General features: G+C 37.6%; 1 protein-coding gene across 2 annotated transcripts in view; it reads left to right on the forward strand.

Annotated features, from left to right (window-relative positions):
• Positions 1-571: 571 nt before the first annotated feature.
• The window catches only part of LOC113060223 (ephrin-A4), a 43,283-nt gene continuing 16,852 nt past the window's right edge, over positions 572-27,002 (forward strand). For both annotated transcript variants that reach the window (XM_026229125.1, XM_026229126.1), the window contains exon 1: positions 572-1,145. In XM_026229125.1, the coding sequence (XP_026084910.1) occupies positions 1,027-1,145 (119 nt within the window). In that variant the 5' untranslated portion in view covers positions 572-1,026. The remainder of the gene's footprint in view (positions 1,146-27,002) is intronic.

Consider the following 27,002-nt stretch of genomic DNA (forward strand, 5'->3'; position numbering starts at 1 on the left):
AGCTAGTTATTCTGGTTAATCAAATGGCCAATAATTTGCTGACAATAGCTTAACAAAAACACGATCATCATGACAGAGCATGATATAATTATATATTATTAAAGCAATATAATAACATGACATTCATATATACATAGCCAAAACATACACTACCGATCATACATTTGGAGTCAGTAATGTTTATAAAAAGTGTCCCATGCCATGCTTAGTTTTTCTATAGAATACAAAAGGAAATGTTAGGCAGAATGATGTCTCAGTCGCCATTCACTTTCATTCCATAAATTCTGGTTATAAAGTCACAAAAAAAAAAAAATATATCATCAACAGTGTAACATTTGTTAAATCTAAACAAAATTACTGCAAGAGACAAAAGTTCACAGGGGGAAAAAAAACTTTAAAGATTTTTGTCCCACATTCAGTGGAAGTGGAGCTGCCAGGGCTCTGAGCAGCACACCTTCAAAAAATATGGAATGCTGGCCCCACCCCCTATATCATTGATTGGTTCAAAGTTTTAAGGACACGCCCTCGTGTCCTCCGCCCTGCCCAGAAACGCCGTCCAGTCACTCCTAATCACTGTCAACTAAACGGCCGTGATTGAGAGCGTCCTTCGAATACAAACAATTGCGTCCTTATCCTTTCATAAGTTTGGAGTTGTTGTCAAACTTGGAATTTATAAACCAACACTGGATTTACATTTGAAGAAAAATAAGTTATATTTATGTCAGCGTAAAGTGGAATACTAAGGAAATACTCAACGTCACAAGGATTCGCAAGAAAATATCTTTATGAACTTCTCAGCATGTGTTTTGTATTTTTATAAACTTAAGCATGCAACCTCCTGTTGCATTTAGTAAGCAGAACATGCCTCTTTTGCTTATTGAAAGCATTTAATGTTGCTAAAACCCGGGATTTGTGTTTCTCCTCACGGCTAATAAAGTTCTGCAGCTGGTTTTGACTGGGAACTGAGTCTCATCTCAGTTTAAACTCGTTTCATCAGCGACTCACAAGACCTGGTCGACATCTGTCATGAATGTGCCAAGGTGCTCTGAAGTTTTCGCTATGATAAGACTTCTGGCGCTGTTTATACACGTTATGTCAACCACAGCAAAGAGACACGTTGTATACTGGAACTCTACAAATACACGGTAAGATCACAATTACTTTTAATTCAAGCTCATCGTGTTGACTGTTTCCAATTACCCTTATTACGCAGGATTGCGGCTGCGTTCACTTTGCGTAATTCAGTGCGCGGCGCTCTTCGGGATCTCAGTCCAGTGAATGTGAAGTGACTAAGCTCAAAAACGCTCCCAGATTTGTGTTGCTTCATGTCTCCAGCCCTGCACCTATTAGAGGGTTTAAGTGTGGTAACGTGTCCTCCCATGCCTCACTCTTTCCACCAGTCAAACTTTGATCTGTTTATCCTTAAGGTACACTCAGTCATTTTTGATCATTAAAGTTTTAGGGCTAAAGAAAAAAAAAAAACCCAGTGTTTTCATAAGTATAATGCAAACAACAGTACGTTTAATCTCTATAGATTTACATGGACTCTTTTCTATCCCATAAGGCCATAGGAGAGGAATGTCATATTTATTAATAACAGGTAGCTTTGAGGTTGTAGGTCAGGTGTAGTAAGTCCAGTTTGTATTCATACTTCATGCACTTAACATACTTTTAGTTTTAATATTGGCAAAAACAGTGTGTGATTTTCAGTGTTGTTATTGTCAACTAAAATTTATAAAAAATAGTTTTCAGCAATTAAAATAACGCTAAAATAAAATACAAATATTAGATAAAAATACGTTTATTTGAAATTACTAAAACAAAATTATCATATAAAAGCTAATTAAAAATGAAAAAAAAAAACATTTGACTACTAAAACTTCAACTAAAATGACAACTGAAAATATAAAAATATAAGCTAGTTAAAAATATTAATACATACTAAAATAGTATATAAATAATAATTAACACTGCTGTTTTTAGATGCTGAAAATTGGATCTAGAGTCTAAGAATGTCCATTATGTGAATGTTTGCAGTATGAGATTGAGGAAAACAAACGAAGAGGATCGAAACAAAAGATAAACAAACCGCTTTGGTGTGAAGCGGCTGCGGTTCATAATTATCTTGTGTATCTGTGTTCCAAATTCATTAATTGGGATCAGGGGTCAGAGCGTTTGTTTCTGTTAAATGGGAGAATCAACTATATGCTGTAAAATCCAATGGCCTTTCCGCTCTTTACAGTATGCTGAACAATTTCTCTAGGTTTGGTCAATTAGTGCTGAATGTAGCACCACTTAAATTAATCAATGTTAATGATGTGTGCATATCAGCTCTATTCCTGTAGTGCCACAGATCTGGCCTCTATCTTTCTCTCTAATGGTTTAATTGGTGTCATTTGTAGACTGGTGGCACGCTCACCTGCCAGACCAGGTGTTAGCTCGTTCTGGATTGGCTGTTCAGTTTAGGACAGCCTGAAGGGCCAGCTGTGCTCCGCCCCTCTCGGAACGCCTGGGACACAGGAAGCCAGCAACAGCAACAGGCCTCATGTAGTGACATACAAACTGTTAAAACACTTGAAACTAGTTCTTTTGTCACAGCTCATTAATTTCTCATCAGAGAAAAATGGCTTTTTAAAGTTTTACAGATTTGTTGTTTGGCTTTCAGTTTATTATTCATATGAACGAAATGAAAGATTAATTTCCTCTTAGCTTGTGGGCTAACATACTTTTTGCATGCTAGCACATACACAAATCTACACGTGCATTCAGCACAGTCATGTTTAGTCTTGTTATGCAGTGATGTGGTATATTAACAGAAGGCATCTGCAGGCAAAACGTCAACTCCTTTGCTTCATGCTTCTCCAGTGCTGCAAACAATGAATACATTGCACAGACATTGATTTGCTGTTTACACCAAATTGTGCAATACAACCAGATTAATGAGGCTCAGTTTTTGGAGGCATGAGTGCTGCAAGGTAGTCATGTTCAGCTTGCAGTGTTTCATCACATCAATACTTTAGGAAAAAAAGTTGGAGAAATACTTAGGTTTCTGTTTAACTCTGTGTTTTGTGTGTGTGTGTGTGTGTGTATATATATATATATATTTCTTTCTCCTTAATCTCCACTCCTGCCTTTCAGTTGTAACTGAGCTGTGAACTGCTGTGAGAAACTTGTTGCTTTTGGTTTATCAGCTGACGTTTTAGATGGCCTGCCAGGTGGATAAAGCTTATAAAGTGTGCTTGGCTCTTATCTGTCACGCTCTCTCAGCTCACCCCTTTATTTCCTCATGTTTTCTTACAAACTTAACCAAAAAGTTTGAAACCTGATGCAATGGATGAGTATGAACATAGAAAGGAGCTTTTACTCACACACATAGTCAGAGCTTCTTTTTTTTTGTTTTTGTTTTTGTTCACATAAAAATGAAACTTTTTGTCCTTTTCTCTTTCCAAACCTGTATGGCCTGCCTTCTGTGGAACACAAAAAGAGATTCTGAAGACAGTGCTAAAAAATTACTAAAATTGAAATCGAAACCAAATGAAATGAAAACTGAAAGTATAAAAATAATAGCTACTTCAAAATACTCTACCAATTAATTGTTGTGACAGATTGAGTCCGAGTTGAGCTCAAGGATCATGTACAAATCATTCACACTGGGTTTGGGAACTGGATCAGAAAATTCATTGAAAAGATCCAGATTTGTTCATAAATTATGACGACAAGAGCTTCCTTTTTTGGTGAACTAGTGTTTTTAGGCACAAGCTTGAAACGTTTTTTAAGTACGTCAGTGATATTAAACATCTACATTTTCCAAATTCATCATTGTATATCTGTATTGTACATCTCTCGTGTGAGTCACTTACTCAACAAGTTTGAACACATTTTCTCTTCGACTCTTGAAATTCCAAATGCCTCTTTCTCAACAACTCTCTTTTACCTCTCACAGCTACGTGTTTTTAAACAGGATGCGAAAAACTGTATTTTTTTTAAATTGCTTATTTTGAAATAAACCATCAATTAATACCCAAGGAACTTTGAATAATTTAAATTGTGTTTGTGCGTAATAGTGTATTGTGTGTTCACACGAGTGTTAATTCATGCATACAAGCACATCAACCCCCCATTCACACTCTCCAAATACAGTGTAGTATGTTTTCTCGTAGTTTCAACAGCGAGAGGCGGGATCGAACCTCTCAGGCAGCACAGGGGCGGACGCACCCAAGCGCATGCAAATTTAAATTAAGGCTTGAAGATCAACTATAATTTTGCTCAATCAGGGCTGCCGTGATTGGACCCCTAAGCACGTCTCGTGCTTGGCGAGGACTTCCACAATTTTCGGATAATCTCCCTACTACTTCTATAAATCATTAGCTACGAGAACCTGTGAACCGTAATCAACAAACCTACTCAGAAATAATCACACTCAGGCTCGCATTCAGTGAACTCCCTGCTGCTTTCGCTCTCTCGCTGGTTATTATGTGGTTGACTATAGCTTAATGCATCCTAGTGGGTTGTATAATTATCCATATGAATGGAACTATATTTACTTCATGCTTGTTTTTGTCTGTCCTGCCCAGTGTCTGCCCGTAACATTCAGCAATCTGCAGCACAGTGTCATGAATGGCCATTTCCCGATAATGTAGATGAACTAAGAACTAGTTTGATTGCATAAATCAAAACAAAATGTTGCGAAAACAGGAAATATTCCTCAACGTTGGACTCTGTAACCTGAACTATGTCATTACATTTTTCCTGCTGTGTAACTATGAAATATGTTCCGAGAAACATACCCTAGTAAAGCTAGATAAAGTCTCTGCTTTTTATTCCCATTTAAAAAAATAAAATTTCATGGCATATTTTCCTTTCTTTGTATTGCTATATTTTCCTTGGCTTACATACTTGATTGAAAACTTACTTTTGAAATTGCTCAATTTGTAACTGTGCATCATTCTGGAGATGTTCCTATTTCCTCCGTGGTTTCCTATCAGTCTGTAAAGGCCACCCGGCCCAGTGGGCATGAAGAGATTTTGGAGGTTCATAGAGGGACTTTACAGACAAGATTTGGCTTGTTCCCGATTCGCTGAGGTCCAATCTGCTTCTTTGAAGGAGTCCCAGCCGATATACGTTTATGGACTATGCATGGAACGGATATAATCTTATAAAATGGGTCTTGAGCAGTGGAATTTGGCCAGACATGGTAGGGATGACCTTTCAATCTACCTTGGAGAAAGTTTTGTCAGCTGTTTAATATTATAATTTTGTGATCATATGAGCTTCAGATTTCTCTGTGGGATTGCGCAGGGCTGGCTTCGCAGCCATCCCTCTGGATAAGGCGAAGAGAGAGTTTCCATATTTTCCCCCTTGCCTGGATATTTGGCTAATACCCACCGTTCAGATGTTATCAGCAAGTACTCTCTATTATCTCACACCTCCACATTGGCCTATAGTGCTTCTCTCAGCATGACCACATCAATATCACTCACAAGTTCGCTATCCTTTGCATGGCTGGTTTTGCATGTGCTTGCATGTGCTATTGCGTTATTAGAGGCCGGGTATGTTGCCAGTCTGTATGCCAGCCGGTGGCCTGAATGTGTCTTTTGGAAGATAAAATGAAGTTTTAAGTGTAATGTGTAAATTTTCTTGGTGTCTAAAGAAATAGATTATTTACTAAAGAAATTTTGGAGGCACAGAGTGTCTTTAGCCAGCTAACAAGCAAATTGTGTACCAGTGCCAAGACAAAACAACCATTGTCCCCAAAAATGAAATGTTCTGGAGTTACAGTAATGTACATTTTTAGTTGCCAAATTAGAGACATGCTTGATATAGCATTGTTGATGATTGTTCAGAAACTTTAAGTGCTGTTTACTTAAGCCTCTAACAATAGTCACTGTTCAGAGATATTGTAATATAAAGACTAGACTAGTTAACTATAGTGCTTTTAGAGTTGTATTTAGTGTTCTTTTCCCCCAGTTTTTTTCTGGCAATCTACGAGAAGTTGTAACATTACCGGGAAATAACCAGTAAAGTGCGAATGCAGAACAAGATTACCATTATGAGCATGTACTTGTTCAGAATGCACTGACGTAAGACATCTACCTTTGGCTTTATCATAACATTTGACGCAGATGATGCATTTACTCTGAACTGTTTATGGGAGTCAAAGAAATATCTAATGTGAAAGGGGCTAATGTCACTCCAGTGATCCTTATTGTATTTGCCTCATAAGTAAAAAATATATGTTGTTCTAACATGCTAACCTTACAGTTTTATACCCGATTTGCTTCTACTTGCTGGACCTTACTGTGCTAAAACACACACACACACACCTTGCAGTTCAGTTGTAAATTCAGCTCAGAGTGAGTCTTATTCAAATTGCTTACAGTTTCAGCAACATACTGGATCATAGGAGGCATTTCACAAATCACTGAAGCTCACAAGATGATATGAGTCATTTAGTTTCTAAATCGTCACGTTTATTTTTTGTTGCATTTGTGACCATTTGCCATCTGGAAATTTGATAAAAGCAAATTTCCTTGCATTTATAAGCCTAAGATATATTTTATTATTAACAATAAGCAGCTAATTCACCACGTTAATGCTATTGCAGCATAAAAACACTGCATGTGGTAATTGGACTGCATATTTTCAGTTTTTTTTATTCCTGTTGTTGGGGAGTTGTTCGCACCGGTTAGTGTTTGATGAGGAATGCAGGAGTGGATATGGCCATGGTTGAGGATTCATAACTAAAAACAGTTTTCTTCTTTTTCACTGGACTTAACCTCATGGTGCCCTCTTGAAAATACCTCCAACTCCGTACCTGCGCCAACACTTCAACGGGCAAACCAAATTACTGCGTGACATGGGGGTTTTACTCTGTTTGTACAATCATATTAGCCTGGCTGGGAGATATTGCATTTCTAGCACTGCCTGTTGTGAGGCATCAAATGCGGACCGGAAATCTTATTGTTTTGGATTTCGATATTACACATGCAAAATTGTTTAAAGGAAAAGCTGCTTTTTCAGGAAACACACACACACACATTCAAACATGCAAACACATGCACAACTCTCTTTCCTCTGTGGGATGCATAGGATGTTCTGTCTCTTTGAGACTTTGATCTTGTGTGGTGTCCTCCTTTTTCTGCTAATGGACATGTATTATCTGAGAGACAGCGAGAGAAGTGCCTTGGCCTGATATACTGTTTAAGCTAGACCCTATATAGATCTGTGCCAGCTTGTGATGTCTGTGAATTCAGACACTATTTATCTTTTTCCTCTCCTCCCTTGCCATAGCATCAGTTACTCTTTCCCATTTTCTAATGTGTTGTTCTAGTTGTGTTTGCACAAGCATAATTAAATTATACACTACTATTCAAAAGTTTGAGGTCAGTAATATAATTTTCAATAAATTAATACTTTTATTTAGCAAGAATGCATTAAATGATAATTAGTGACAGTAAATATTTTTTTTACATTGTTACAGTGATTTATATTCAAAATAAATGCTATTTTTGAAATAATTTGTGTGTGTGTGTGCGTGTCTGTGTGCACAGGTGCTGGTCATATAATTAGAATAAAAAATCATCAAAAAGTTGATTTATTTCACTAATTCCATTCAAAAAGTGAAACTTGTATATTATATTTATTCATTACACACAGACTGATATATTTCAAATGTTTATTTCTTTTAATTTTGATGGTTATAACTGACAACTAAGGGAAATAAAAAATTCAGTATCTCAGAAAATTAGAATGTAACTTAAGATCAATACAAAGAAAGGATTTTTAGAAATCTTAGCCAACTGAAAAGTATGAACATGATTTTCTATGGGGTTAAGGTTAGGTGAGTTACCATAGTCCTTAAACCAGGTACTGGTAACTTTGGCACTGTGTGGAGGTGCCAAGTCCTGTTGGCAAATGAAATCTGCATCTCCATAAAGTTGTACAGGAGCAGGAAGCATGAAGTGCTCTAAAACTTCCTGGTATATGGCTGCGCTGACCTTGGACCTTAGAAAACACCATGGACCAACACCAGCAGATTACATGGCACCCCAAACCATCACTGACTGTGGAAACTTTACACTGGACCTCAAGCAACGTGGATTGTGTGCCTCTCCTCTCTTCTTCCAGATTTTGGGACCCTGATTTCCAAAGGAAATGCAAAATTTACTCTCGTCAGAGAACATAACATTGGACCTGTCAGCAGCAGTCCAGTCCTTTTTGTCTTTAGCCCAGACGAGACGCTTCTGACGCTGTCTGCTGTTCAAGAGTGGCTTGACACAAGGATTGTGACAGCTGAAACACATGTTTTGCATACATCTGTGCGTAGTGGTTCTTGAAGCACTGACTCCAGCTGCAGTCCACTCTTTGTGAATCTCCCCCACATTTTTGAATGGGTTTTGTTTCACAATCCTCTCAAGGGTAAGGTTATCCCTATTGCTTGTATACATTTTTTTACCACATCTTTTTCTTCCCTTCGCCTCTCTATTAATGTGCTTGGACACAGAACTCTGTGAACAGCCAGCCTCTTTTGCAATGACATTTTGTGTCTCGCCCTCCTTGAGCAATGTGTCAATGGTCGTCATTTGGACAACTGTCAAGTCAGCAGTCACCAGCAGCAGACACCACGTGTCTTCAATATTGAACCTTTTCACAATATTCTAATTTTCTGAGATACTGAATTTGGGATTTCCCTTAGTTGTCGGTTATAATCATCAAAATTAAAAGAAATAAACATGTGAAATATATCAGTAGGTGTGTAATTAATAAATATAATGTACAAATTTCACTTTTTGAATGGAATTAGTGAAATCAACTTTCACGGTATCACAGTTTCTACCCTGAATAAGTTTTTTTCACTAAATCAACATGAAAATGATTTGATTGAAGACACTGAATTCTGGAGTAATGGCTGCTAAAAATTCTGTCTATATTGTATATTCTTCTTTATATTTAATAGTCTATATTTTTTTACTCTATTCTTGTAAAATCATGTACATTTATATAAGTTTTTTGTGCTCTGATACGAGTGAATAAATAAAACATACTGTTTAAAGGGAGGATTTATTGCAATTTTCCTTCTGTTGAGTCATTTCCATTATTATAATAAATAAAATACAAGTATTATTGTCTGAAAGAATTATTTGTTATTTTCATTGTGAAAATTAAAGGGCCAATAATCATTCCCAAGTTCACAAATTTGTGTGAAGTAGCCTATGATATAGAAAAAGTCAATCATATACCAACCAATGGTCCAGCATTTAGAGATATCTTTTTACGTAGTTACTCATTACCAAAAAGCAAAGCATATCACTATTTCATTAGCTGTTATTGTTCTGTAACAGTATATGTTCTAGCACAGCGTAGGCTGTAAAAGCAGGTGAGGAATAGGGCTGTATATTGTTGTAAATTAATTTGTGAATAAACCTAGTGGGCCTCTAGCTGTAATGTTAATTTAGGTGTTTTTTGGCTTTGCATGAATATAGTTTATAAAGAGCTGTAAGTCTGTCTGTCAACACATTACCATTTGTGGTTGACTGAAGGGCAGTACGTGTGTGTGTGTGTGTGTGTGTGGGTGCGTGTGTGTGTGTGTGTGTATAATGGGAGTGTGTTGATTTGTGGTTCAGACTCTTATTTTTCTGTTAAACCAATTCTTATCAACATTGTTGATTTTCTCCATGCTTTATCTTGCAATTTGAAAAGTAGCCATTTGCTTATCTGGTTCCTGCATCACCCCTTTAAAGTCAACATGAAATCAAAATTGACCCTGCTTTCTTAATCAATGCATGTTCTTGGCCTTGTAAATGATTAATCTGTGCATGTTGTCTTCATAATCACAATCATCAAACTTATTCTTCTCTGAAATTAGGCTACTTTCCTTCTTGCTGATGTAAGTAAGGCCTTATGGGCAATTGTTTAATATTAAACAACAGCCAAACAGCTTTTTTGGGGTGTTTTTTTTAGCAACTTATTATTTGAGCTTGTGCTTCCTAAAAGCATAGTTTGCCAGCTAGGATTTACGTTTTTACCAACAAAGTTCAATGATTTTCCCGAATATTTCCAACGAACACTTGCACAGCATCACAAAGTTGTGTTGTTGGAACTACTGGTCTAAACTTTGTGGTTAGAAGGATATTTACTTATCTTAACAATACTAAGGATAACAATACTTATTGTTAATATGACAAATTGACTCGAATAAATCCTGCACTTGAGCAAAATAAGCAAGCTAACATATAGTACAATCTATGTCTTTTATTACATTCATTCAAAATTTCATTCTACGTTTTTGAAGAGAGGTCTTCTCGGGTCCTAAAATCTGTTTAGGACCCAAATCGACCCAAATCACTTCAAATCCTGCTGACTGATTTGGCCACTGCTCCATTACTTTCATTTATTTATTATTACTTTATATTAATGCCTGGCTGATGGATAAAATTATTTCTGAATTGGCTTTCAGTTATGTTCAGTAGGAGTGGATTACAAAAATAAACGTGATACCTTGATAAAAATGTAATCGATAGTCTAATAAATGATGGATTTGCTAGTGTTATCTGCAACACCTCATCTCTGGCAAAGGGCATCTGCACATATAAAAGAAAAGACCTGCAGGAATATTAGGGTTGGCACGGTTCAACTTTTTCACGGTTCGGTTTGTTTCACGGTTTTAGAGTCACGGTTTCGGTACAGTTCAGTATGTGCTACGTTTATGGAAAAACTATACTTTCTAATAAAATGAAAAAAGGAGAAGATTATTCCATCCAACTACAAGCAACAGCACAAATAAATACAATAGAGTAAAGATAAAAACAATAAACAGTGATTTTTTTTTTTTATGTAGGTCTAGCATAAGATGCACAAAAGCAGATTTTAATTATATTACCTGAGACCCAAGGCCACTAAAACTGAACCTGAGCGTTGTCTGAGGCACTCGTCGATAATCTGACATTAATTTGATCTCAAATTGACAATTCATCATTTCTCATTTTCTAGTCCACACACTGTCAGAGCAGAACATCCTGATAGTCCACTCTTCCCTGCATCATTTCTGTCTTCCTTCCCTCTCTCTGCTAAGAAGGAAAAATACATTTTGCCCATTCTGAATGAGCAGGAAAAAAGGCAAGCACATTATGTAGGATGGCAGGAAGAGAATCAACAGTTTTTGGCGCCTGAATCGGTAGGGGAGCCCCTCTGGGGGAAGAAGGGGTGAGGTGAGAGGAGGAGAGGGAGAGAGAGACGGGGAGGAAGAGATGTCAGCAGGTATTACTATCACTGTCACTGTGCAGTCATGGAGAGAAACACCCTCGTCATGCTTACTTACCCTTAAGGGAGAACATTTGGGGAATAGTGTGTACCATAAAATGACCATATTGTGAGTTTTGTCTGTTAGTTTGTATGATTTGTGTGCGAATTTCTAATAATTTTTTCCTCACCCAATTTTAATTTTTTTATGCAAATTTGCATCATATACGCATGAGCATTTCTGCATTTGAATGCATGTATTGTTTGAATGTACATATTCTGTGGGTGGGTGACTAGTCAATTGTTATTGTAAATGGGGTGTGTGTGTGTGTGTGGGGAGTCCATTATAAGTGGTGTTGGAGTTTAGCAGATACGTGTAGAAGAGTCTAGAGCGGAATGCATGGAATGCTGGGTATCGTGCTGGTTTGCTCATTGTTGCAAGGCCATGTGTGCACGGGACGGGATACAGCTTGTGTGCACGTGCAGGTCAGGGTGTGTGCTTCTGATAGATGTGTTCTGATAACCGTTTCAGTTCTTCAAACCGGCAGCTCATGATTCTCCGGTTATTAAACCGATTTGTCCTCTCTGTGTGGAAGCAGAACGCAATCAAAACAACCAGTGCTGATGATGACTGGGTCCTATTCATCAAGCAGGTCTTGTGGTTAGTGTCTGGAACACACTGAACAGATTTCCTGCAGAGCTCTCTGTACCGTTTCTCATATGGTGGGCAGCTTTGCCATCATTATTGCACTGTCTGTGGGATCAAATGCATTTTTTTTCTGAAATTTTATTCATAGACATCAGTTTGAGACTAGTCTAAGATGATATATTATGCTACTAGTAGGGGTTTGGGGGATTACCCCATGATTTACTTACCCTCAAGCCATCCTAGGTGTATGTGACTTTCTTCTTTCAGACGAATACAATCAGAGTTATAATAAAAATGTCCTGGCTCTTCCAAGCTTCATAATGGCAGTTAAAGGGTGGTCGAGATTTTGAAGCCCAAAAAAGTGCATGCATCCATACATCAAAAAAAGTACTCCACACGGCTCCGTGGGGTTAATAAAGGATTCCTGAAGTGAAGTGATGCATCTGTGTCCATATTTAAAACTTCATGAGTCATAATCTCTAGCTACTACTAATTGTCATACTCTCATTCACTAGAGAGTGGCCTTCCAGTGTATGACGTAGGACTGGGGTTGTTAAACGTTCCATATAATACAGAATCATGCCGAATTTAAGGCATCAAAGAAGCGTTCTGTATGAAAGCTATACGGAAGGCAGTTTGTCCCGTATTCACTGGCATACACGTATATGTAATGAACGTGATTATTGATCATGAGTAGCATCCAACAAGGCAAGAACACATGCAGTCTACCTGTGGGAAGAAGTCTTTCACCATTGTAAATTCATTTAAAAAAAAAAAAAAAAAAAAAAAAAAATATATATATATATATATATATATATATATATATTTTTTTTTTTTTTACTTCACTTCTAGCCTATTAAACTTGGACCTCATTATTGAAGCATAAATTCAAGCAGCCCACACTCTCTAAGTTCTCTTTAAAGGGGTCCTTGATTATGATTTCACTTTTTTAAACTTTAGTTTGTGTTTAAGCGTTGCTGTTTGAACATAAACCACATCTGCAAAAGGAAATATTTCATTTTACAGAATTCTCTTTTTAAGGTCTACAACACACAGCTGGTAGGGACTACAACAAGCTTCTTCCTGGGTTGGTGACATCACAAACCCTAAAATTCCCACGGGAACATGAAACAAAGGGGGTGAGGCCATGTTGGGCTGCTTTAGAGAAGAAAAAGAGTTGTTGTAGTAGATTGTCACTGTTATAAATTTAACAATTACTCTACAAAAATGCTACAACAGAGTAATGTATTCTGCTGTACTAAAGCTTTAGTAAGGGTAAAACAGTATATCCAAAGCTAACATAAACAGCAGTAGCATTTACAAAGAACAGCATATCTATAAAGTATGAGATAGCAAAAAAACAGGCATTCTGAAACGTCCTGGAGGAGCCGTGCTTCTGCTCGATCCTCTTCACTAATATTCTCTGATTCGGGCTTAAATTGATAAGGCAATATTGACAACATTGCTTACAATACACCGGAGCACATGCACCTACCCATAATGCTAAGGGGCATGATGTTTCCAGACAATGTGCACTAGAAGGTTAGCGAATCACAACATGTCCTGGGCCAGCTAATCAATCTGAACCAATTGTGTATTTCTGCGGGAGGGGCTTCATAGAACCAGGAAGTCAATAGTCCGTATTTAGGAGAATGGAAACAGCGGTGTAATCTAAAGGTAAAAATTAGTTTTTTTTTTATGAAGCATGTGTACCCCATTAAACCAATCAAATCTTAGAAAATAACTGATTTACCACCACATTTAGATATTTTTCTTAGACAAATCCATTTGTTCGCTTTATTATCCCCCTGGAGCTGTGTGGAGCACTTTTTGCTTCAAAATCTTGACCACCATTCACTTTTGAAAGAAGAAAGTCATAAACGTCTAGAATGGCTTGAAGGTGTGTAAATCATGGGGTAGTTTTCATTTTTGGGTGAAGTATCCCTTTAGTATGAACTGATCAAATGAGAAACTGAAAAAAAGAAGAAGCCCACACAAGTAACAGATTGAAAAAAAATATACTAGTTCTACTTTCTCTCGTCCTTTTAATCAATTTTAGTAATTAATCTTCAAGGTTACCATCTGCAGCATCTTTATCATTGTTAGAAACTTAGTGATGAATAATTCTGCAGATGCTCGTGGGGCGTAGCAATCATTATATTTACAAATCTCTGTATTCATCTCGCCACATTATTATGAGGAGATCATCCATACTCCTACATCAATGTGTCTACCACTTTTTGAATCCTTTCTGCATCTCTGCTTGTGAGTATGAGGGGGCAGCTGTACTTGTGTTACTTGTATTGAAGATGTCAATTCAATTCAATTCAATTCATATTGCTTTATTGGCATGACATACAAAGGTACATATTGCCAAAGCATTGTACATAGCAGAATAGAAACAAACAAAACAAAAATTCATATATATCCATAAGAAAAAAAAAAAAAAAAAAAAAAAAAAAGATGTCACTCATGATGGGTTTTGTAATGTTATCTGAAAAGACTGCACTGGACTGTCTCATTGTTCTAGTGGTAGCTGCTTGTCAGTAATCCTGAATTAAGTGGATAATTCTCTCTCTGCATGGGGCATGGGGGAAGCCATAGCTACACAATGTGTGTGCTCCTTGAACCCACCCTGGCCCTGCCTCCCTCACGGCTCGGCTGTTGTTCAGTACTGTCTGCGCCGTTCAAAAGTGTTTTGTACATGAAGTGCATCCTCCTGCTTACAGACATCTAATGGTGACCCTGATGTTTCACTTCAGCCAGCTGCTTTTGACTGAGTTAGATATTTTGTTTTATTGTATTATTTTATACATTTAACTTTTTTTTTTTTTTTTTTTGGTATTGATTACAATTTTTATATTAGTTTATTTTTATTATTTATTGTATCTATACAACACATTTAATTGTTTTATATTAGATTTTTTTATATTTTTATTTAATTTATTCTAGCTATTTTTAATTGTTTTTACTATTCTTTAGTATTTAAGTTACTTCATCATGTTATTTTTTTATTGTAATTACAACATTAGAAGTATACTTTTAATATAAAACAATTTACTTGATGTATTTTTGTTGTTTATCAATAATTTCATTTGAACTTTGATTGCATTTTATTTTTATCTTGCCTAATTTATGATTTTAGTATTTATTAATTAAATATAAAAATATATATAAAAATTACACACACGTTTAATTTTTAATTAAATTAATTTTAATTAATTGTACTAGTTTTATTCTTATTTATTCTTCATATTTAATATTTTGTATTGTATTTACATACCTCAATTTATTATTTATCTTAGTATTGTAACTTATTTCATTCCTTTTATCTTATATTATCATACTTAAGATTTTTGTTAATTGTTTTCAGTTTCTCTTTTGTGTTACAGAAGACTTATGTGTGGTTTGGGTTCTTGGGTTTTGTGTGGGGCATTTTTTAGCCTTTTGTACTATGTGTGCCTAATGCAGGCCGTGGGTGCAGCTTTTTGTATGGAGCGAGTTCTTCTCTTTGTGCGGCTGGGGCCTTTGTGACCTGAGCATGTTCAGAGGTGCTTGGCTCTACTCCGGCTCTCTGCCTGGCCACTGCACCACAAAGCTCAAGGCTGCCGAGCGCCAGCACTCTTTCATGCCCTTTCAGCTCAGGAAAAACCATTCTGAATTTGAATTTGAAACATTTTGACAGAGAAAGATGGAGAGGAGGAGCTGAGGGAGAGATGGAGAAGGTTACCAGGAGAGAATGGGATGAGAGGGAAGAAGGAGCGAGGTAGTGTAAAAGAGAAAGGGCAGTTTTGTCCCATGAGATTACAATGCAGTGACCGTGAAAGTGCTTAAATAAACAGTGTGTGAGAGAGGAAGAGCCAGAGGAGGAGAAACGGGCACTGGGAGGAAGGGAAGGAAGGGGGAGAGAGAGAGAGAGAGAGAGAGAGAGAGAGAGAGAAAATTGTTGACAAGGAAAGGAAGTGAGTGCAGAGAGTGAGGAAGTGATGTGGAGGGTGAAGGGAGGGAAGACTGAACTTTATTAAAATGCTACAATACCACAAATAAAAGGATGAATGAACAAGATGAGAGGACCAATGAACCCCCTCTTCCACTTCCGGATGATAATGCCTCATGTCTTCTTAGTTGATAGTTCTGACAGTGTGTGTGTGTGTGTGTGAGAGAGAGAGAGAGGGGGGGGGGGAAGAAAAGTTGAGGCTTGTTACCTCTCTCATTGTTTCCTAACGAGACATGATGTTATAATGCAACCTAAAAGCTTCTTCATCGGATCTGATTTTTGTCTTTACTAGGTGCGACTGCAACAAACAACAGGACATTTTGTCATTATTTTGTTTGCACTGTGAAATCAGGTAATCAAATGTTCCCCGTTGTCCAAAAATTGTCCGTTTTTTAAATCATTTTAAAACATCCTGCCATACCCATTTCTCTGTAGCTTATTTCACTAGTTCCATGCAGTGATAATTTGATGTTGCACATTATTATTGTTTTAAGTGGCTATTTGCTTTTAAGAGGTAATTGGTAACTTTGGATCTGAATCAGTTGGGGGGAAAAGTAACACACATTTGTATGAACACAGAATGCACAGAATGATTTAAACTGTAGAATACAGTTGTAATAAACTGTATTACAGATGAGTAGCAAAGTAGCATTCCTGCTGAATTTCTTTTAGGAAAAAAATTTACTGACCCCAAACTTTTGAATGTGTTGTATACACTGTAAATAATATATAAGTATACTCAAATGTAAATTAGGGCTGGGTGATATATCTAACGATATGACCATGCACATCTAGTCAGTAAATCTGGTTCCGTGATTAACGCTAAATCGCCATTACTCGTTTTCAAATTGAGCGGCATTTAATAGACAGAGCCGTAGATCACTGACAAGCTACGCAATATCATGTTCATTATCGAAGGCCATTTGATGGCGATTAAGCATTAATCACGGAACCAGATTTACTGACTAGATGCGCATGATCATATCGTCAGATATATCACCCAGCCCTAATGTAAAGCAAAGTCAGGGACAAGGAAGTCTTCTTTACAGGTGGATGGCTAAAGAGGAAATGGACCAGGTAATGAAAAGAGCCGGACTATGTAGTGATTAAATAAGGAGGAGAGAGCAAGAGAGGAGGGATGTGTGCGGGAAAGAGAGGCAGAAACAGCCAAGAGTTCCTAGCCTATCAAAACTGTGACCCACTTTCGCAATGATGGATGCCCAAAGCCAGCTCAGATTTATCGTTATTGCTTATTTGCTTAGCAGGCGCCCTTTTCAGTGCAGAGCGGGGTTGAACACTGGAGCATGTAACTCTGGTGGCTGCTCGCCCTAACCCACTTACCATCGACAGCTGGGCCTGCAGATCAGAGAGGGGCACGCGCACCGCAGACCACTACAGCGGCCGCTACGCCAATCCTACAGGCAGACACCTGTCTCCAAACGCACTTTCCATTGTGTGCTCTTTCCTTTTTTTCATTCCTTTGGTCATATTTCCCGGCCTTTTAATGACCCTCCGAGGAAAGGCACCGTCGGCTGTACGGTAGCTAAAGGAGGAAGTTGTATTTAAAGCGAACGCAAAAGGTTTTTAAAACAGCCAGAACCATCATTAGTCTGAGGTTTGGAGGAAAGGGTGGGGCGGAGAGGGGCTGGCGTAGCGCCCGGCTCCAGATTGGCTGACTCCCAGATCACTGCACCTCTGGCCTTACATACCCCCTGGACACCCACAAGCACCGATTCAGAGATGTTCATGTGACCGTTATAGCCAATACAACACCTACCACGTAGGGCAGTGCAAAAAACATGGATTGAATTGCGGAATCATAAAGTCGTAAAAATTTAATTAACTGTATTACATGTACTGTATCATGGCATTTGGCAATTTGGATGAATAAATCAAAAGTCAAGTGTCAAATTGTAACATGAACTAGTGTATGTGACTATTAAAGAGGAAAGAAGCTGTTTGTTAAATATGAAGTCTGTATGTTCTGCATCCCTGTGTGAATGACTTTTGTCTACTACACCCACTCAAGCTCGTGTGACGCTCGTGGTGTCTCACTATATGAGGACATTTCACAACTGAGCTGCACTAGTTCACTTCACCTGCATTTCATCATTTCATAAATAAATAATGAATAAATCATATACACAGAAACCTACAAAATAAGTTCCATTTAACTTCAAGAAATTCTGACATGTTACGTTGTACAGTAGAATGTACTTCTCAAAGTAATAATAACAGTTATACAGGTTAAACAACTTTTTTTAAAGGAATACATCTGAATATCCTGTTTCACTCCTGTTTTAATTTTAACAGCAAACCTCCGTTGTGCAGCATTTTGAAAGAAGTTATGGGGGGAAATAAAACAGGCCATAACTTAACAGTAATTCTTACATTAAATTTGGTCCATACAACTCAAGTTAATAGGGTCCAATGTAGTTTGGTTTTGGACTGCACCGTTATTTTTGTTTTGGACCCCATTGACTTCCATCGTATGCGCAATAACAGCTCTACAAAATATAACCTTATGTGTTCCGAAGAAGAAAGAAAGTTATGCAGGTTTGAAGTGCCATGAGAGGTCAGTAAATGATAACAAGTGTATGGATTGTCATTTTTGGGTGAACAATCCCTTTGCACACTTTCCAAAATTGCACTCTCTAATTGTGGCTCTTTTGCGCTCCGTTGGTGTTTTAGTAGTTTATAATGAACAAAATTCTCATTCGTTTTCTTTTTTTTTTTTTTTCACTCTTGGGGTTTCTTTCACAGCCTGAAGTAGGTACTAAGTTTCTTTCATGGTGTTAAATGGGTGAAAAAAGACTATAAAAGAGCCTTTTAAAATGCTTGGGGGTATTCACTGAAAAGCTATTATTTTATGTAGGTATTAGCTTTATCTGTATTCAGCAAGAAAAGCAGCCAGTGTCCACTTCAATAGCAGAGCATCAGCACAGGTTCGCATAGAGGCTGAGAAGGCCATTTGCTAATCTTCTTCTTTCAGATCCTGACTTATTCACACACACACACACACACACACACACACACCGCATGCTAAAGTCATCCCCTCCTGTTCTTTGTAGAGCTGTGGGTCCTGCTGACTCTTGGTGAACGGGGCGCTGTGCTAACAGGCAGAAAATAGACCCGGCTCTCTGTTTGAGCTCCGGCCTCAAGAGCCCCGGGCCGCACCGTTGCCCAGTGATAAACGCATTTGAAAACAGGGGGCACACAAAGACTTGGCAAAGTCTCTGTGCCTTGCTAAATGCTAAACACCCCCCTCTTCCATACACATACACACGGTGCATTCCTTTTTAGAAGACTTTACAAACCTATCTCCTGCAGCTTTGCAGAGGAGCAGCCAAGCTCCGCGCTCCAAGCAAGCCTTAGCTTCTCAGAGCACAGAAACAGGTTTTTTGCACACGTTACACCGCTGCATGGTGATTACAGGAGCATGTAGGTCAATCTTTAGCGTCTGTCCGTAATGTATTAGCTTGAATGGATGAACGAACAAGCCTAATGAACGAATTAATGAACTGAATTAAGAGGCAATGGGTCTCGTTTGTGAATCCGGCATACATGGTTATCTGAGTGAAAAGCTTGTATATGAACGTTTTCACAAAGAAATTATGATTAAAATCTTGTAAACATTTCATGACTGAAAAAAATAGATGTACAACAAATAAAAAATTAATAAACCTCCTGATGACCTTAGGATATATGAAGATGGTCCTGTGAGGGACTCCCTTCCTAAAATGTAAAATATAATTTAAAGCAAAAAGACTAATTTATAAATCTAAGAAAAAATATAGTGTGTTAACAGAATTAATTAAATAATTGGCTGTGCTAAAGCAAATGATTAAAATATTTTCTAGAAGATATTTAATATAAAAAATTAGCTTTCACACAACTTTATGCAGTTTTGTTTTTAGTCCTTCCTTGGGATGCAACATAATAAAATTGTTATTGATCTTAGAATAATTTATGTTTATTTGAAACTCCTCTTATGTTAATAAATTTAAAATGCATTGTAATTATTATAATTTTTTTAAATCTCTTATAAAGCTTTTGTTTGTTATTCTTTAAATCAGACTTTCTAATCTGAAGTTTATAAAAGAGCACTGATCTTTTGACAGACACAAACCCACATTTATAAATGCATAGGTCCACATAACACATTAGGACACATAGGAACACGCAACATATTAATAACCAGAAATATGGCCTTTCCACAATCACTTTTTCACTGACCAAAAGAAATTCCCCTGCGTTAGTTGTTATAAAATGCCATGGACAAACGAATACAGCTTAGCTCAGTCAGAAGCGTTAGTCTTTGTCAAGTTCTCCTCAGCATAACGATAGAAATTAATTTTCTGGGGTGTAGTTACAGCTTTTCCATGCCACAAAAGCCTTGTCCTGAAAAATGTTCAAATCAATATCACGAATTGCTGCACCTGCAGAACAACCTTGTTCTGTCCCCGCAAAGGCAACTGCGGGTTGGTGCTGTTCTTTCAACTGGAACACGGTTCTCTCACACACTACAAATGAATAATACATTCCTAGCATGAACTCACTAGGTTGTTTAGCATGTGTGGAAAGCCATAACCTCACAGGAAACAAACTAAGCCCCTAACCACATGTGGCCCCACACCTGGCGCCTGTGGAGAGATAGAAAGAGCCACGCAAATGCTGGCACCAGAAAGGAAGCTTAAGGTCAGAAGTCCTGTTTGTTTTTGTGTGTGCGCGCGTGTTCCTCTTGTTTCCTCCTCTACACTTCGGAATAACATCCATTAACAAAGGGTTTGGATCCTGCTCACTTTTAGGAAAAAACAGGGAGGAAACGAGACCTGAAGGAGGCTGAGACGACCACTTCAAGAATGTCATATAGAGCAGTGAACAGGAAATGGTTGTAGAGAATGAGATTAAGGGGTAAATAGGGGGGTACCAGATGGCCAAAGTGGGAAACCAAGTAGGTGTTTGTCTGAAGAGCCTTAATAGTCAGGTTAGACACAACATGGCTGAATGAACAGACACACACGGTCTGAAACGGTTGAACACATCAGAGCCGCATGAAGAGCTTAGCGGCTGTTAGGCTAGCGCTGAGGCTAACATGGGGTTTGGGGATGCGCCACATACTGGAGCTTAGGTGGGTTTATCACAGGAGGGGGCAGAGGGGAAGGACATATTTGTGGCAGGGCTGGTTTATTTCGTGAGGCAGTCTGAATGTGTTTTTGGATTTGTGACAGTTTTGGAGGCTGTGGATGGCTGCCTTCACAGTCCCTGAAAGTCTTCCTGCTTTTCTCTGCATAACTACTTTGTATTTAGTGTTTAGTACTCCAAAATGAGCATTATGCACCGTGAGTAATTTGGTTTATGAAAATAATTTGTTTGCAAATACAAATTTGCAGCGCTCAATTTTTGTTGTTGAATCAAATTATGGGAAATATTAAATGATTTAATCACTACTGAGAAGTAGTTGTGCATCACAAAAACTTGCCAGTCAGATTCTCGTTATAATTTTAACAATATGGAAGGCTAGATTTTTTTGTTGTTGTTGTTTTTTAAATACTTAATATTTTTATCCAGCAAGGATATATTCAAGCGGTCAATTGTGACAGAAATATTTTGTAAAATTCCATGAAAAAAAAATAAATAAATATATATATATATTAGTTATCAGCAGCACAACTTTTCAACACTGATAATATTAAAAAACATGTTACTTTAACACCAAATCAGCATTTCTAAAGGATCATGTGACACTAAAGACTGCTGCTTAAAATGCAGTTTTGCCATCACAGAAATAATTTACATTTTAAAATATATTAAATTAGAAAATTGTTTAATAATATCCCATATAGTATTGAAGTTTTTACTGTACTTTTGATCAAATAAATGCAACTTTGTTAAATATAAGATACTTATTTAAAAAACATTAAATACAGATGCCAACCTTTGGAATGGTAGCGTATAATATGTGTGAGTGTGTACATATCTGACCCCATAACCCTGTTTATCATGGAAAAGAAGTGATTAATCTTAACATTTCAATTGCTAGGTTCATGAGCGCATCTGTGATTTTGCTGGTCTAGAACCTTGTGGTGCAGTGGTGCTCAACTGGTTTTGCTTCAGGACCAGATTTTTTATTGGACATCATTTGGAACCCACCACAACACCAAAATTGTTCATTATCCGGAATTTAATTTCAATGGTATCATGCTTTCGGCAGCCAATAATTCACAAAACTCATTGTGGTTGTCATAAGCCGTGCATTCGTGTAGTCTGGGTCCTATCTGATTTGTTGTGTATTTGCGCTCATACTTTAGGAAAATAAGGGCATCTCATGCAGCCTGTCCATTTTGGCTTCCAAAGCATTTTCTCCTCCTTCAAAACAGCATATTTATTTTGATACTTTCACTTTACATTATTATATCGCATATTATATTGGCATCATTGGCATTTAGCATTATTTTTCTCCCTGCTCATGTTTGTGACCGACCGTCAGAACAGACCTGCGAGATGAGAACCCTGGTGTCTGTGTTAACCCTACAGTGATGAAATGCTCCACAGTGGCGTGATTTTTGAGTTCTTCCCTGTTTCACTGGTTTTGAAGTCCTCTTTCAAACAGGCTCTAACAGGGCTGCATCTGCAGCGTGGCTGTCAAACCCCAGAGACTATCCTGACCTGATGAGAGCCGGGGAGAGAAAGAGAGCGAGAGATTGGCGGAGAGAAGGCGAAAAAGAGAACATGCAAGGTTGAGGGTTAATGGTGAATATGAGGACGACTTTGATACAGGTCATATGCACATCGCATGAAATATTCCTGAGTTAAAATGGGGGAGGCAGTCGGAGGAAGATGGTGTGACTGGATGAAAGCCTGCCATCTATATTGACCAGAAAAAAACGTAGGGCTGGGCAATACAGCTAAAAAATCTCAATATTTTTGCATTTTTAATCTATTTGGTCTCAGGTCTAAAGATGTTCTGCTACACTAGTTCTTTTTATGCTATTTTCTGTTGGTTTAGGGGATTTTTTTCTCCAACCTGCCCCCATCATTATCAAAAACAGTACAGTAGTATGCGTGGGATATTAATGTCTTTTTAAAACGCTGGACTTTTCATTCAGCGCACAAGTGTGTTCTATACACACGCAAATCTTTCATTAAAACGAACAACGTTTAAACACAGTTTAGAGATCAGATTCATTGCATAGTATAGACAACTTTTATATTGTTTTTATATTGGTACCTTTAAGTAAATATGGTGTTAATTGTTCCTTTTGTGCACTGTAAAACCGTAAAAGTTGTAATGAGTTTTTAATTGAGGAAACCGATCACTTCATTTAAGTTTAAAAATCAATAGTTCTGAATGCTTAGTGAAACTTAACCATATTGGTTTAAACCATTTAATTTAATAACATTGACTCTTCTCTTTCCTGCTAGCTAACTAGCTGCTTAAAGCACATGTGCTGATACAATAAAACACTATCAATGCAATCAACAAATGTCAATACTACTTTTAAACAGAGCAGTATAAAGATTGGTCCATCTTTGACTTAACCACAGGCTCTATTCTTCAGCATAACCCCCAGAAACTATTTTTAAGTCTCAACATAACAGCAAGCACAAACAGATCTCCCCTTACACAAGTCTTGTGTAAAAATGCATAAAAGAGACTGAACTGAAGCAAAGCATGCTGGGAACTATTAATCTGCTCTAACTATTTCAGTTTGAGTTCTTGTAAATATAATTTTTGTGGCCAGTATAAATCAGACTTTATGTGTCACTGACTAAGTTAAATGCTTTGGTCATTGCATTCAGCGCTCAGCCGACATGTCTGTGATTGGTTACAATGCTCAACACTGTTGATTGAGCATGTTGTAATTAGAAACTTTTGATGCACGCTCACACACATATACTAAGCGTTAGCATAAATTGTGAGATGTGAGTAAAACTGGCATACTGTTTTTAAAGATGAAATTTTAAACACTATCAAAATGTATACAAAAATTCCCAATTTTGTATTGCCCAGGCGTTGGAGAATCTATTTCTGATTTAAATCATCTCATTTGCTCTTCCTCCTGTTACTGTCTGCGATGGAGGGATGAACCACTGACTGAAAGTGCAGTGGAGCGTTGGATCCGCTTTGGGGAATGAGTACACTCTCTTTTTCTTTTGTTTTCTCTCACCCATTCTCTTTCTCACCCCTCTAGCCCCCTCGACTCCCCTCAGATGCCTTGCCTGTTGCCAAGGTCTCTCTTTTTTTTTACCCTTTCTGCTCCTCTCCTCCTTTGCTCCACATCCCTTGTTCCCATGCTGGTGTCCTGCCTGGAAGAGTTCGGCTTGGCCGAGCATACCAGCCCACCTTGAGTCTCAACCCCTCAACTAAATCCTTCATCTTTCCAATAAACTTTCTCTCCTTCTTTCAGTTCCTGTGACTTCACTATATACTGTCTTCTCAAAACCTTCCAAGTCCTTGTCTTCGTGTATTTTTTCCCAATCTCTTATCATAGCTCCTCAGATGAACCTACTGCTGGCCGCCTCAGGGCAGCTCTACATAAATATGCCCTTTCCTTGTTGTTTGACTTCAGAGTTCTTATGAGGTTCCTTCACTGCCGAGTCCATCAGGACCCCCAACTTTCACCTTCACCAGTCCTGAAGCTCGAGGAGCCAATTAGGTCACCTTCACTGACCCCAGCCCTCACAGCTCCCTTTCCTTTCCCAGCATGTTTTCATGTTGTTCTGTGGATAGCCTGGCATTGTTGATCAATTATCAGGTCCATTTAGCAATTATGTTGCTGTGTACAGTAAGACTGAAGCGAGATTGCGTGTCTCACTTGGTATGCGTGCCTTGTTGGAGCTGCTCTGTATTCATCCGCCGTGGTTGTGAAATTGTTCGTGTTTTAATTATTCTCTTTTATAAAGGGATCAAAGGTGCTGCTGGCAGGGTCGGCCCCTATTTTCATTCATGTTCGCGCTAAGGCGTATACTCCCACACAACCTTCTTTTTTTTTTTACTATGAATATGTTCTATTATTAAAAGCGTGAAGCGCCTGCTGTAATGGTATAATGACTCCAGTTTGGCTTCAGTGCTGCAGGATTTAATCAGACACAATATATGTGGTAGACATTATATGGATCTTGTAGGATAATCTACTGTGTCTGTATTTAATCATTTAATGATTTAATCATTTAAGATCTCGTGCCTTTTTTGTATTTGTAGCGGTTCTGTGAAAAAAAAAAAACGATATGATAACTGATTAAAGGGAAATTTTGTCACTTACTCACCCAAATTTCGCACCAAACCTGTATGACTTTCATTTTTCTGCAGAACACAAAAGATAATATTTAGGTTCATAGACAAACAGTTTTGGTTACCACAGACTTCCACTTTATCAACAAAAAATACAGAGAAATTTCTCAAATGTGATCTTATTTTATGTCATACAGAAGACAAAGTCACACATGATTATATGATAAATAGAATTTTCAGTTTTTGGTGATCTATCCCTTCAAGCATATTACCTGCAAATAGCAATATATATTGTCAAGATTTGATGTCAAAAGCCCTGAATTTATGAGAATTAAAAAGACTTATTGTTGCATAAGAAAACATAAAATAGATTCAAAATTTGCTTTTATTTATTAAATCCCTTTTTTCTCCAAATTCATTCATTCAGATTCTTTCATTTTGTATTATTTCAGTATTTTACAGTATAATTTTTGTTTGTTTTAGTTTGTATTTTTTTTTTAGATTTTAATATTTAATTTATTATTTTATTAATATTATTTATACATACAATTTATGCAAACCCTTTTCTAATCTAGTTTGTTAGTCCGTCTGAGGTAAACTTTGCAGAGGATGCATTTCTGTATTTTGTTTTTCCCATATTTACATTTTTTTTATTGTTGGATTGTTTTAATTGTAATAAATCACACAGAATTGACACATTCAATTGACAGCCCCTAGTGCATGAATCTTTTAAGTATTTATTCTTCCTCTTCAGTAAACGGAGTTCTTCTTCATCATTATTCATGCATGCACTGAAGTCCACGGCAGATCTCAGTTCAAGGGAAGCAGCCACCGTGAATACGACCATGATTACCACAGTTTACAGGGCCTAGCACCCCACCTCCCCACCCCCCAGTCGTTCTCTAATACTCAGGGCATTTTCATTTTTCAGACTATCTGACAAAGCCTGACACTTTAACCTCTCTCTGCTGATTGCTTTATGTCTCCTGTCCCTTATAGCTTCTTTTTCCCTCTCACTCCCTCACCTTTTTACTCTCAGTTGCCCTCTGTAAAGTAATATGTAAATGGACGAGTTGATCTGCCAGCTTTTAGTAATGTGTGTAGGAAAGTCGTTCTGCATGCTTCATTTTAGTTGACAGTTCATAACCGATTTTATTTACTTGTGTACATGTATTCGCGAGTATGTGGGTGTGTTAATTGAGATGTGTTATGCAGCTCCAGGGTGTTGATCATAAGGCCTTGTCTGAGTTTCGTTTGACTGACTCCTGATCGATTCGGCCTGTCGTGGAGATTGAGCACCAATACTCAGTCACAGTTATTGATCAGCTCACTGGTTGTGTCATCGCTCGAGTCGCTGTGTGGAGGAGGAGAGGGACCCGTAAACACATTTCCTTTACTTATTGCACTTTCATCTCTGCCGCACTGTAAAGAGAGTGTGCAATGACTGGAAGCTCAGCTACACATAATTATTGGTGTCTGTGAATTATAGCAGTTTGAATATTATAACTAGGGCATAATGTTGTCTGACACTGTCAAAGTTCAGCTGCAGTTCTCAGATGCTATAATTGCATGATTTAGTCTTGCTAACCTTTTTCTCCAGAAAGTTTAACCATCTAAGAGTTCGATTACGCTGGTTTTTCAGTGGCTTTCATCCTAAAAACTTGTGTACTTTGAGTAATTGCGGTGCATTACCCCTCGATTTGAAATTATTATTATTATTTTTTAAGTTGGTTTGAATTGATGTTGTCATTTGTGTGGTTACACTCTGTGGTTCAAACTTACCAAACACAGAACATTTTGATCATTTCTTATTTTACACTACTGTTCAAAAGTTTGGGGACAGAAAGTTTTTATTTTTTATGGTTATGAAGTCAAAACACCAA

Source organism: Carassius auratus, chromosome 41, assembly GCF_003368295.1.
Source record: "Carassius auratus strain Wakin chromosome 41, ASM336829v1, whole genome shotgun sequence".
Classification (NCBI taxonomy): Eukaryota; Metazoa; Chordata; class Actinopteri; order Cypriniformes; family Cyprinidae; genus Carassius; species Carassius auratus.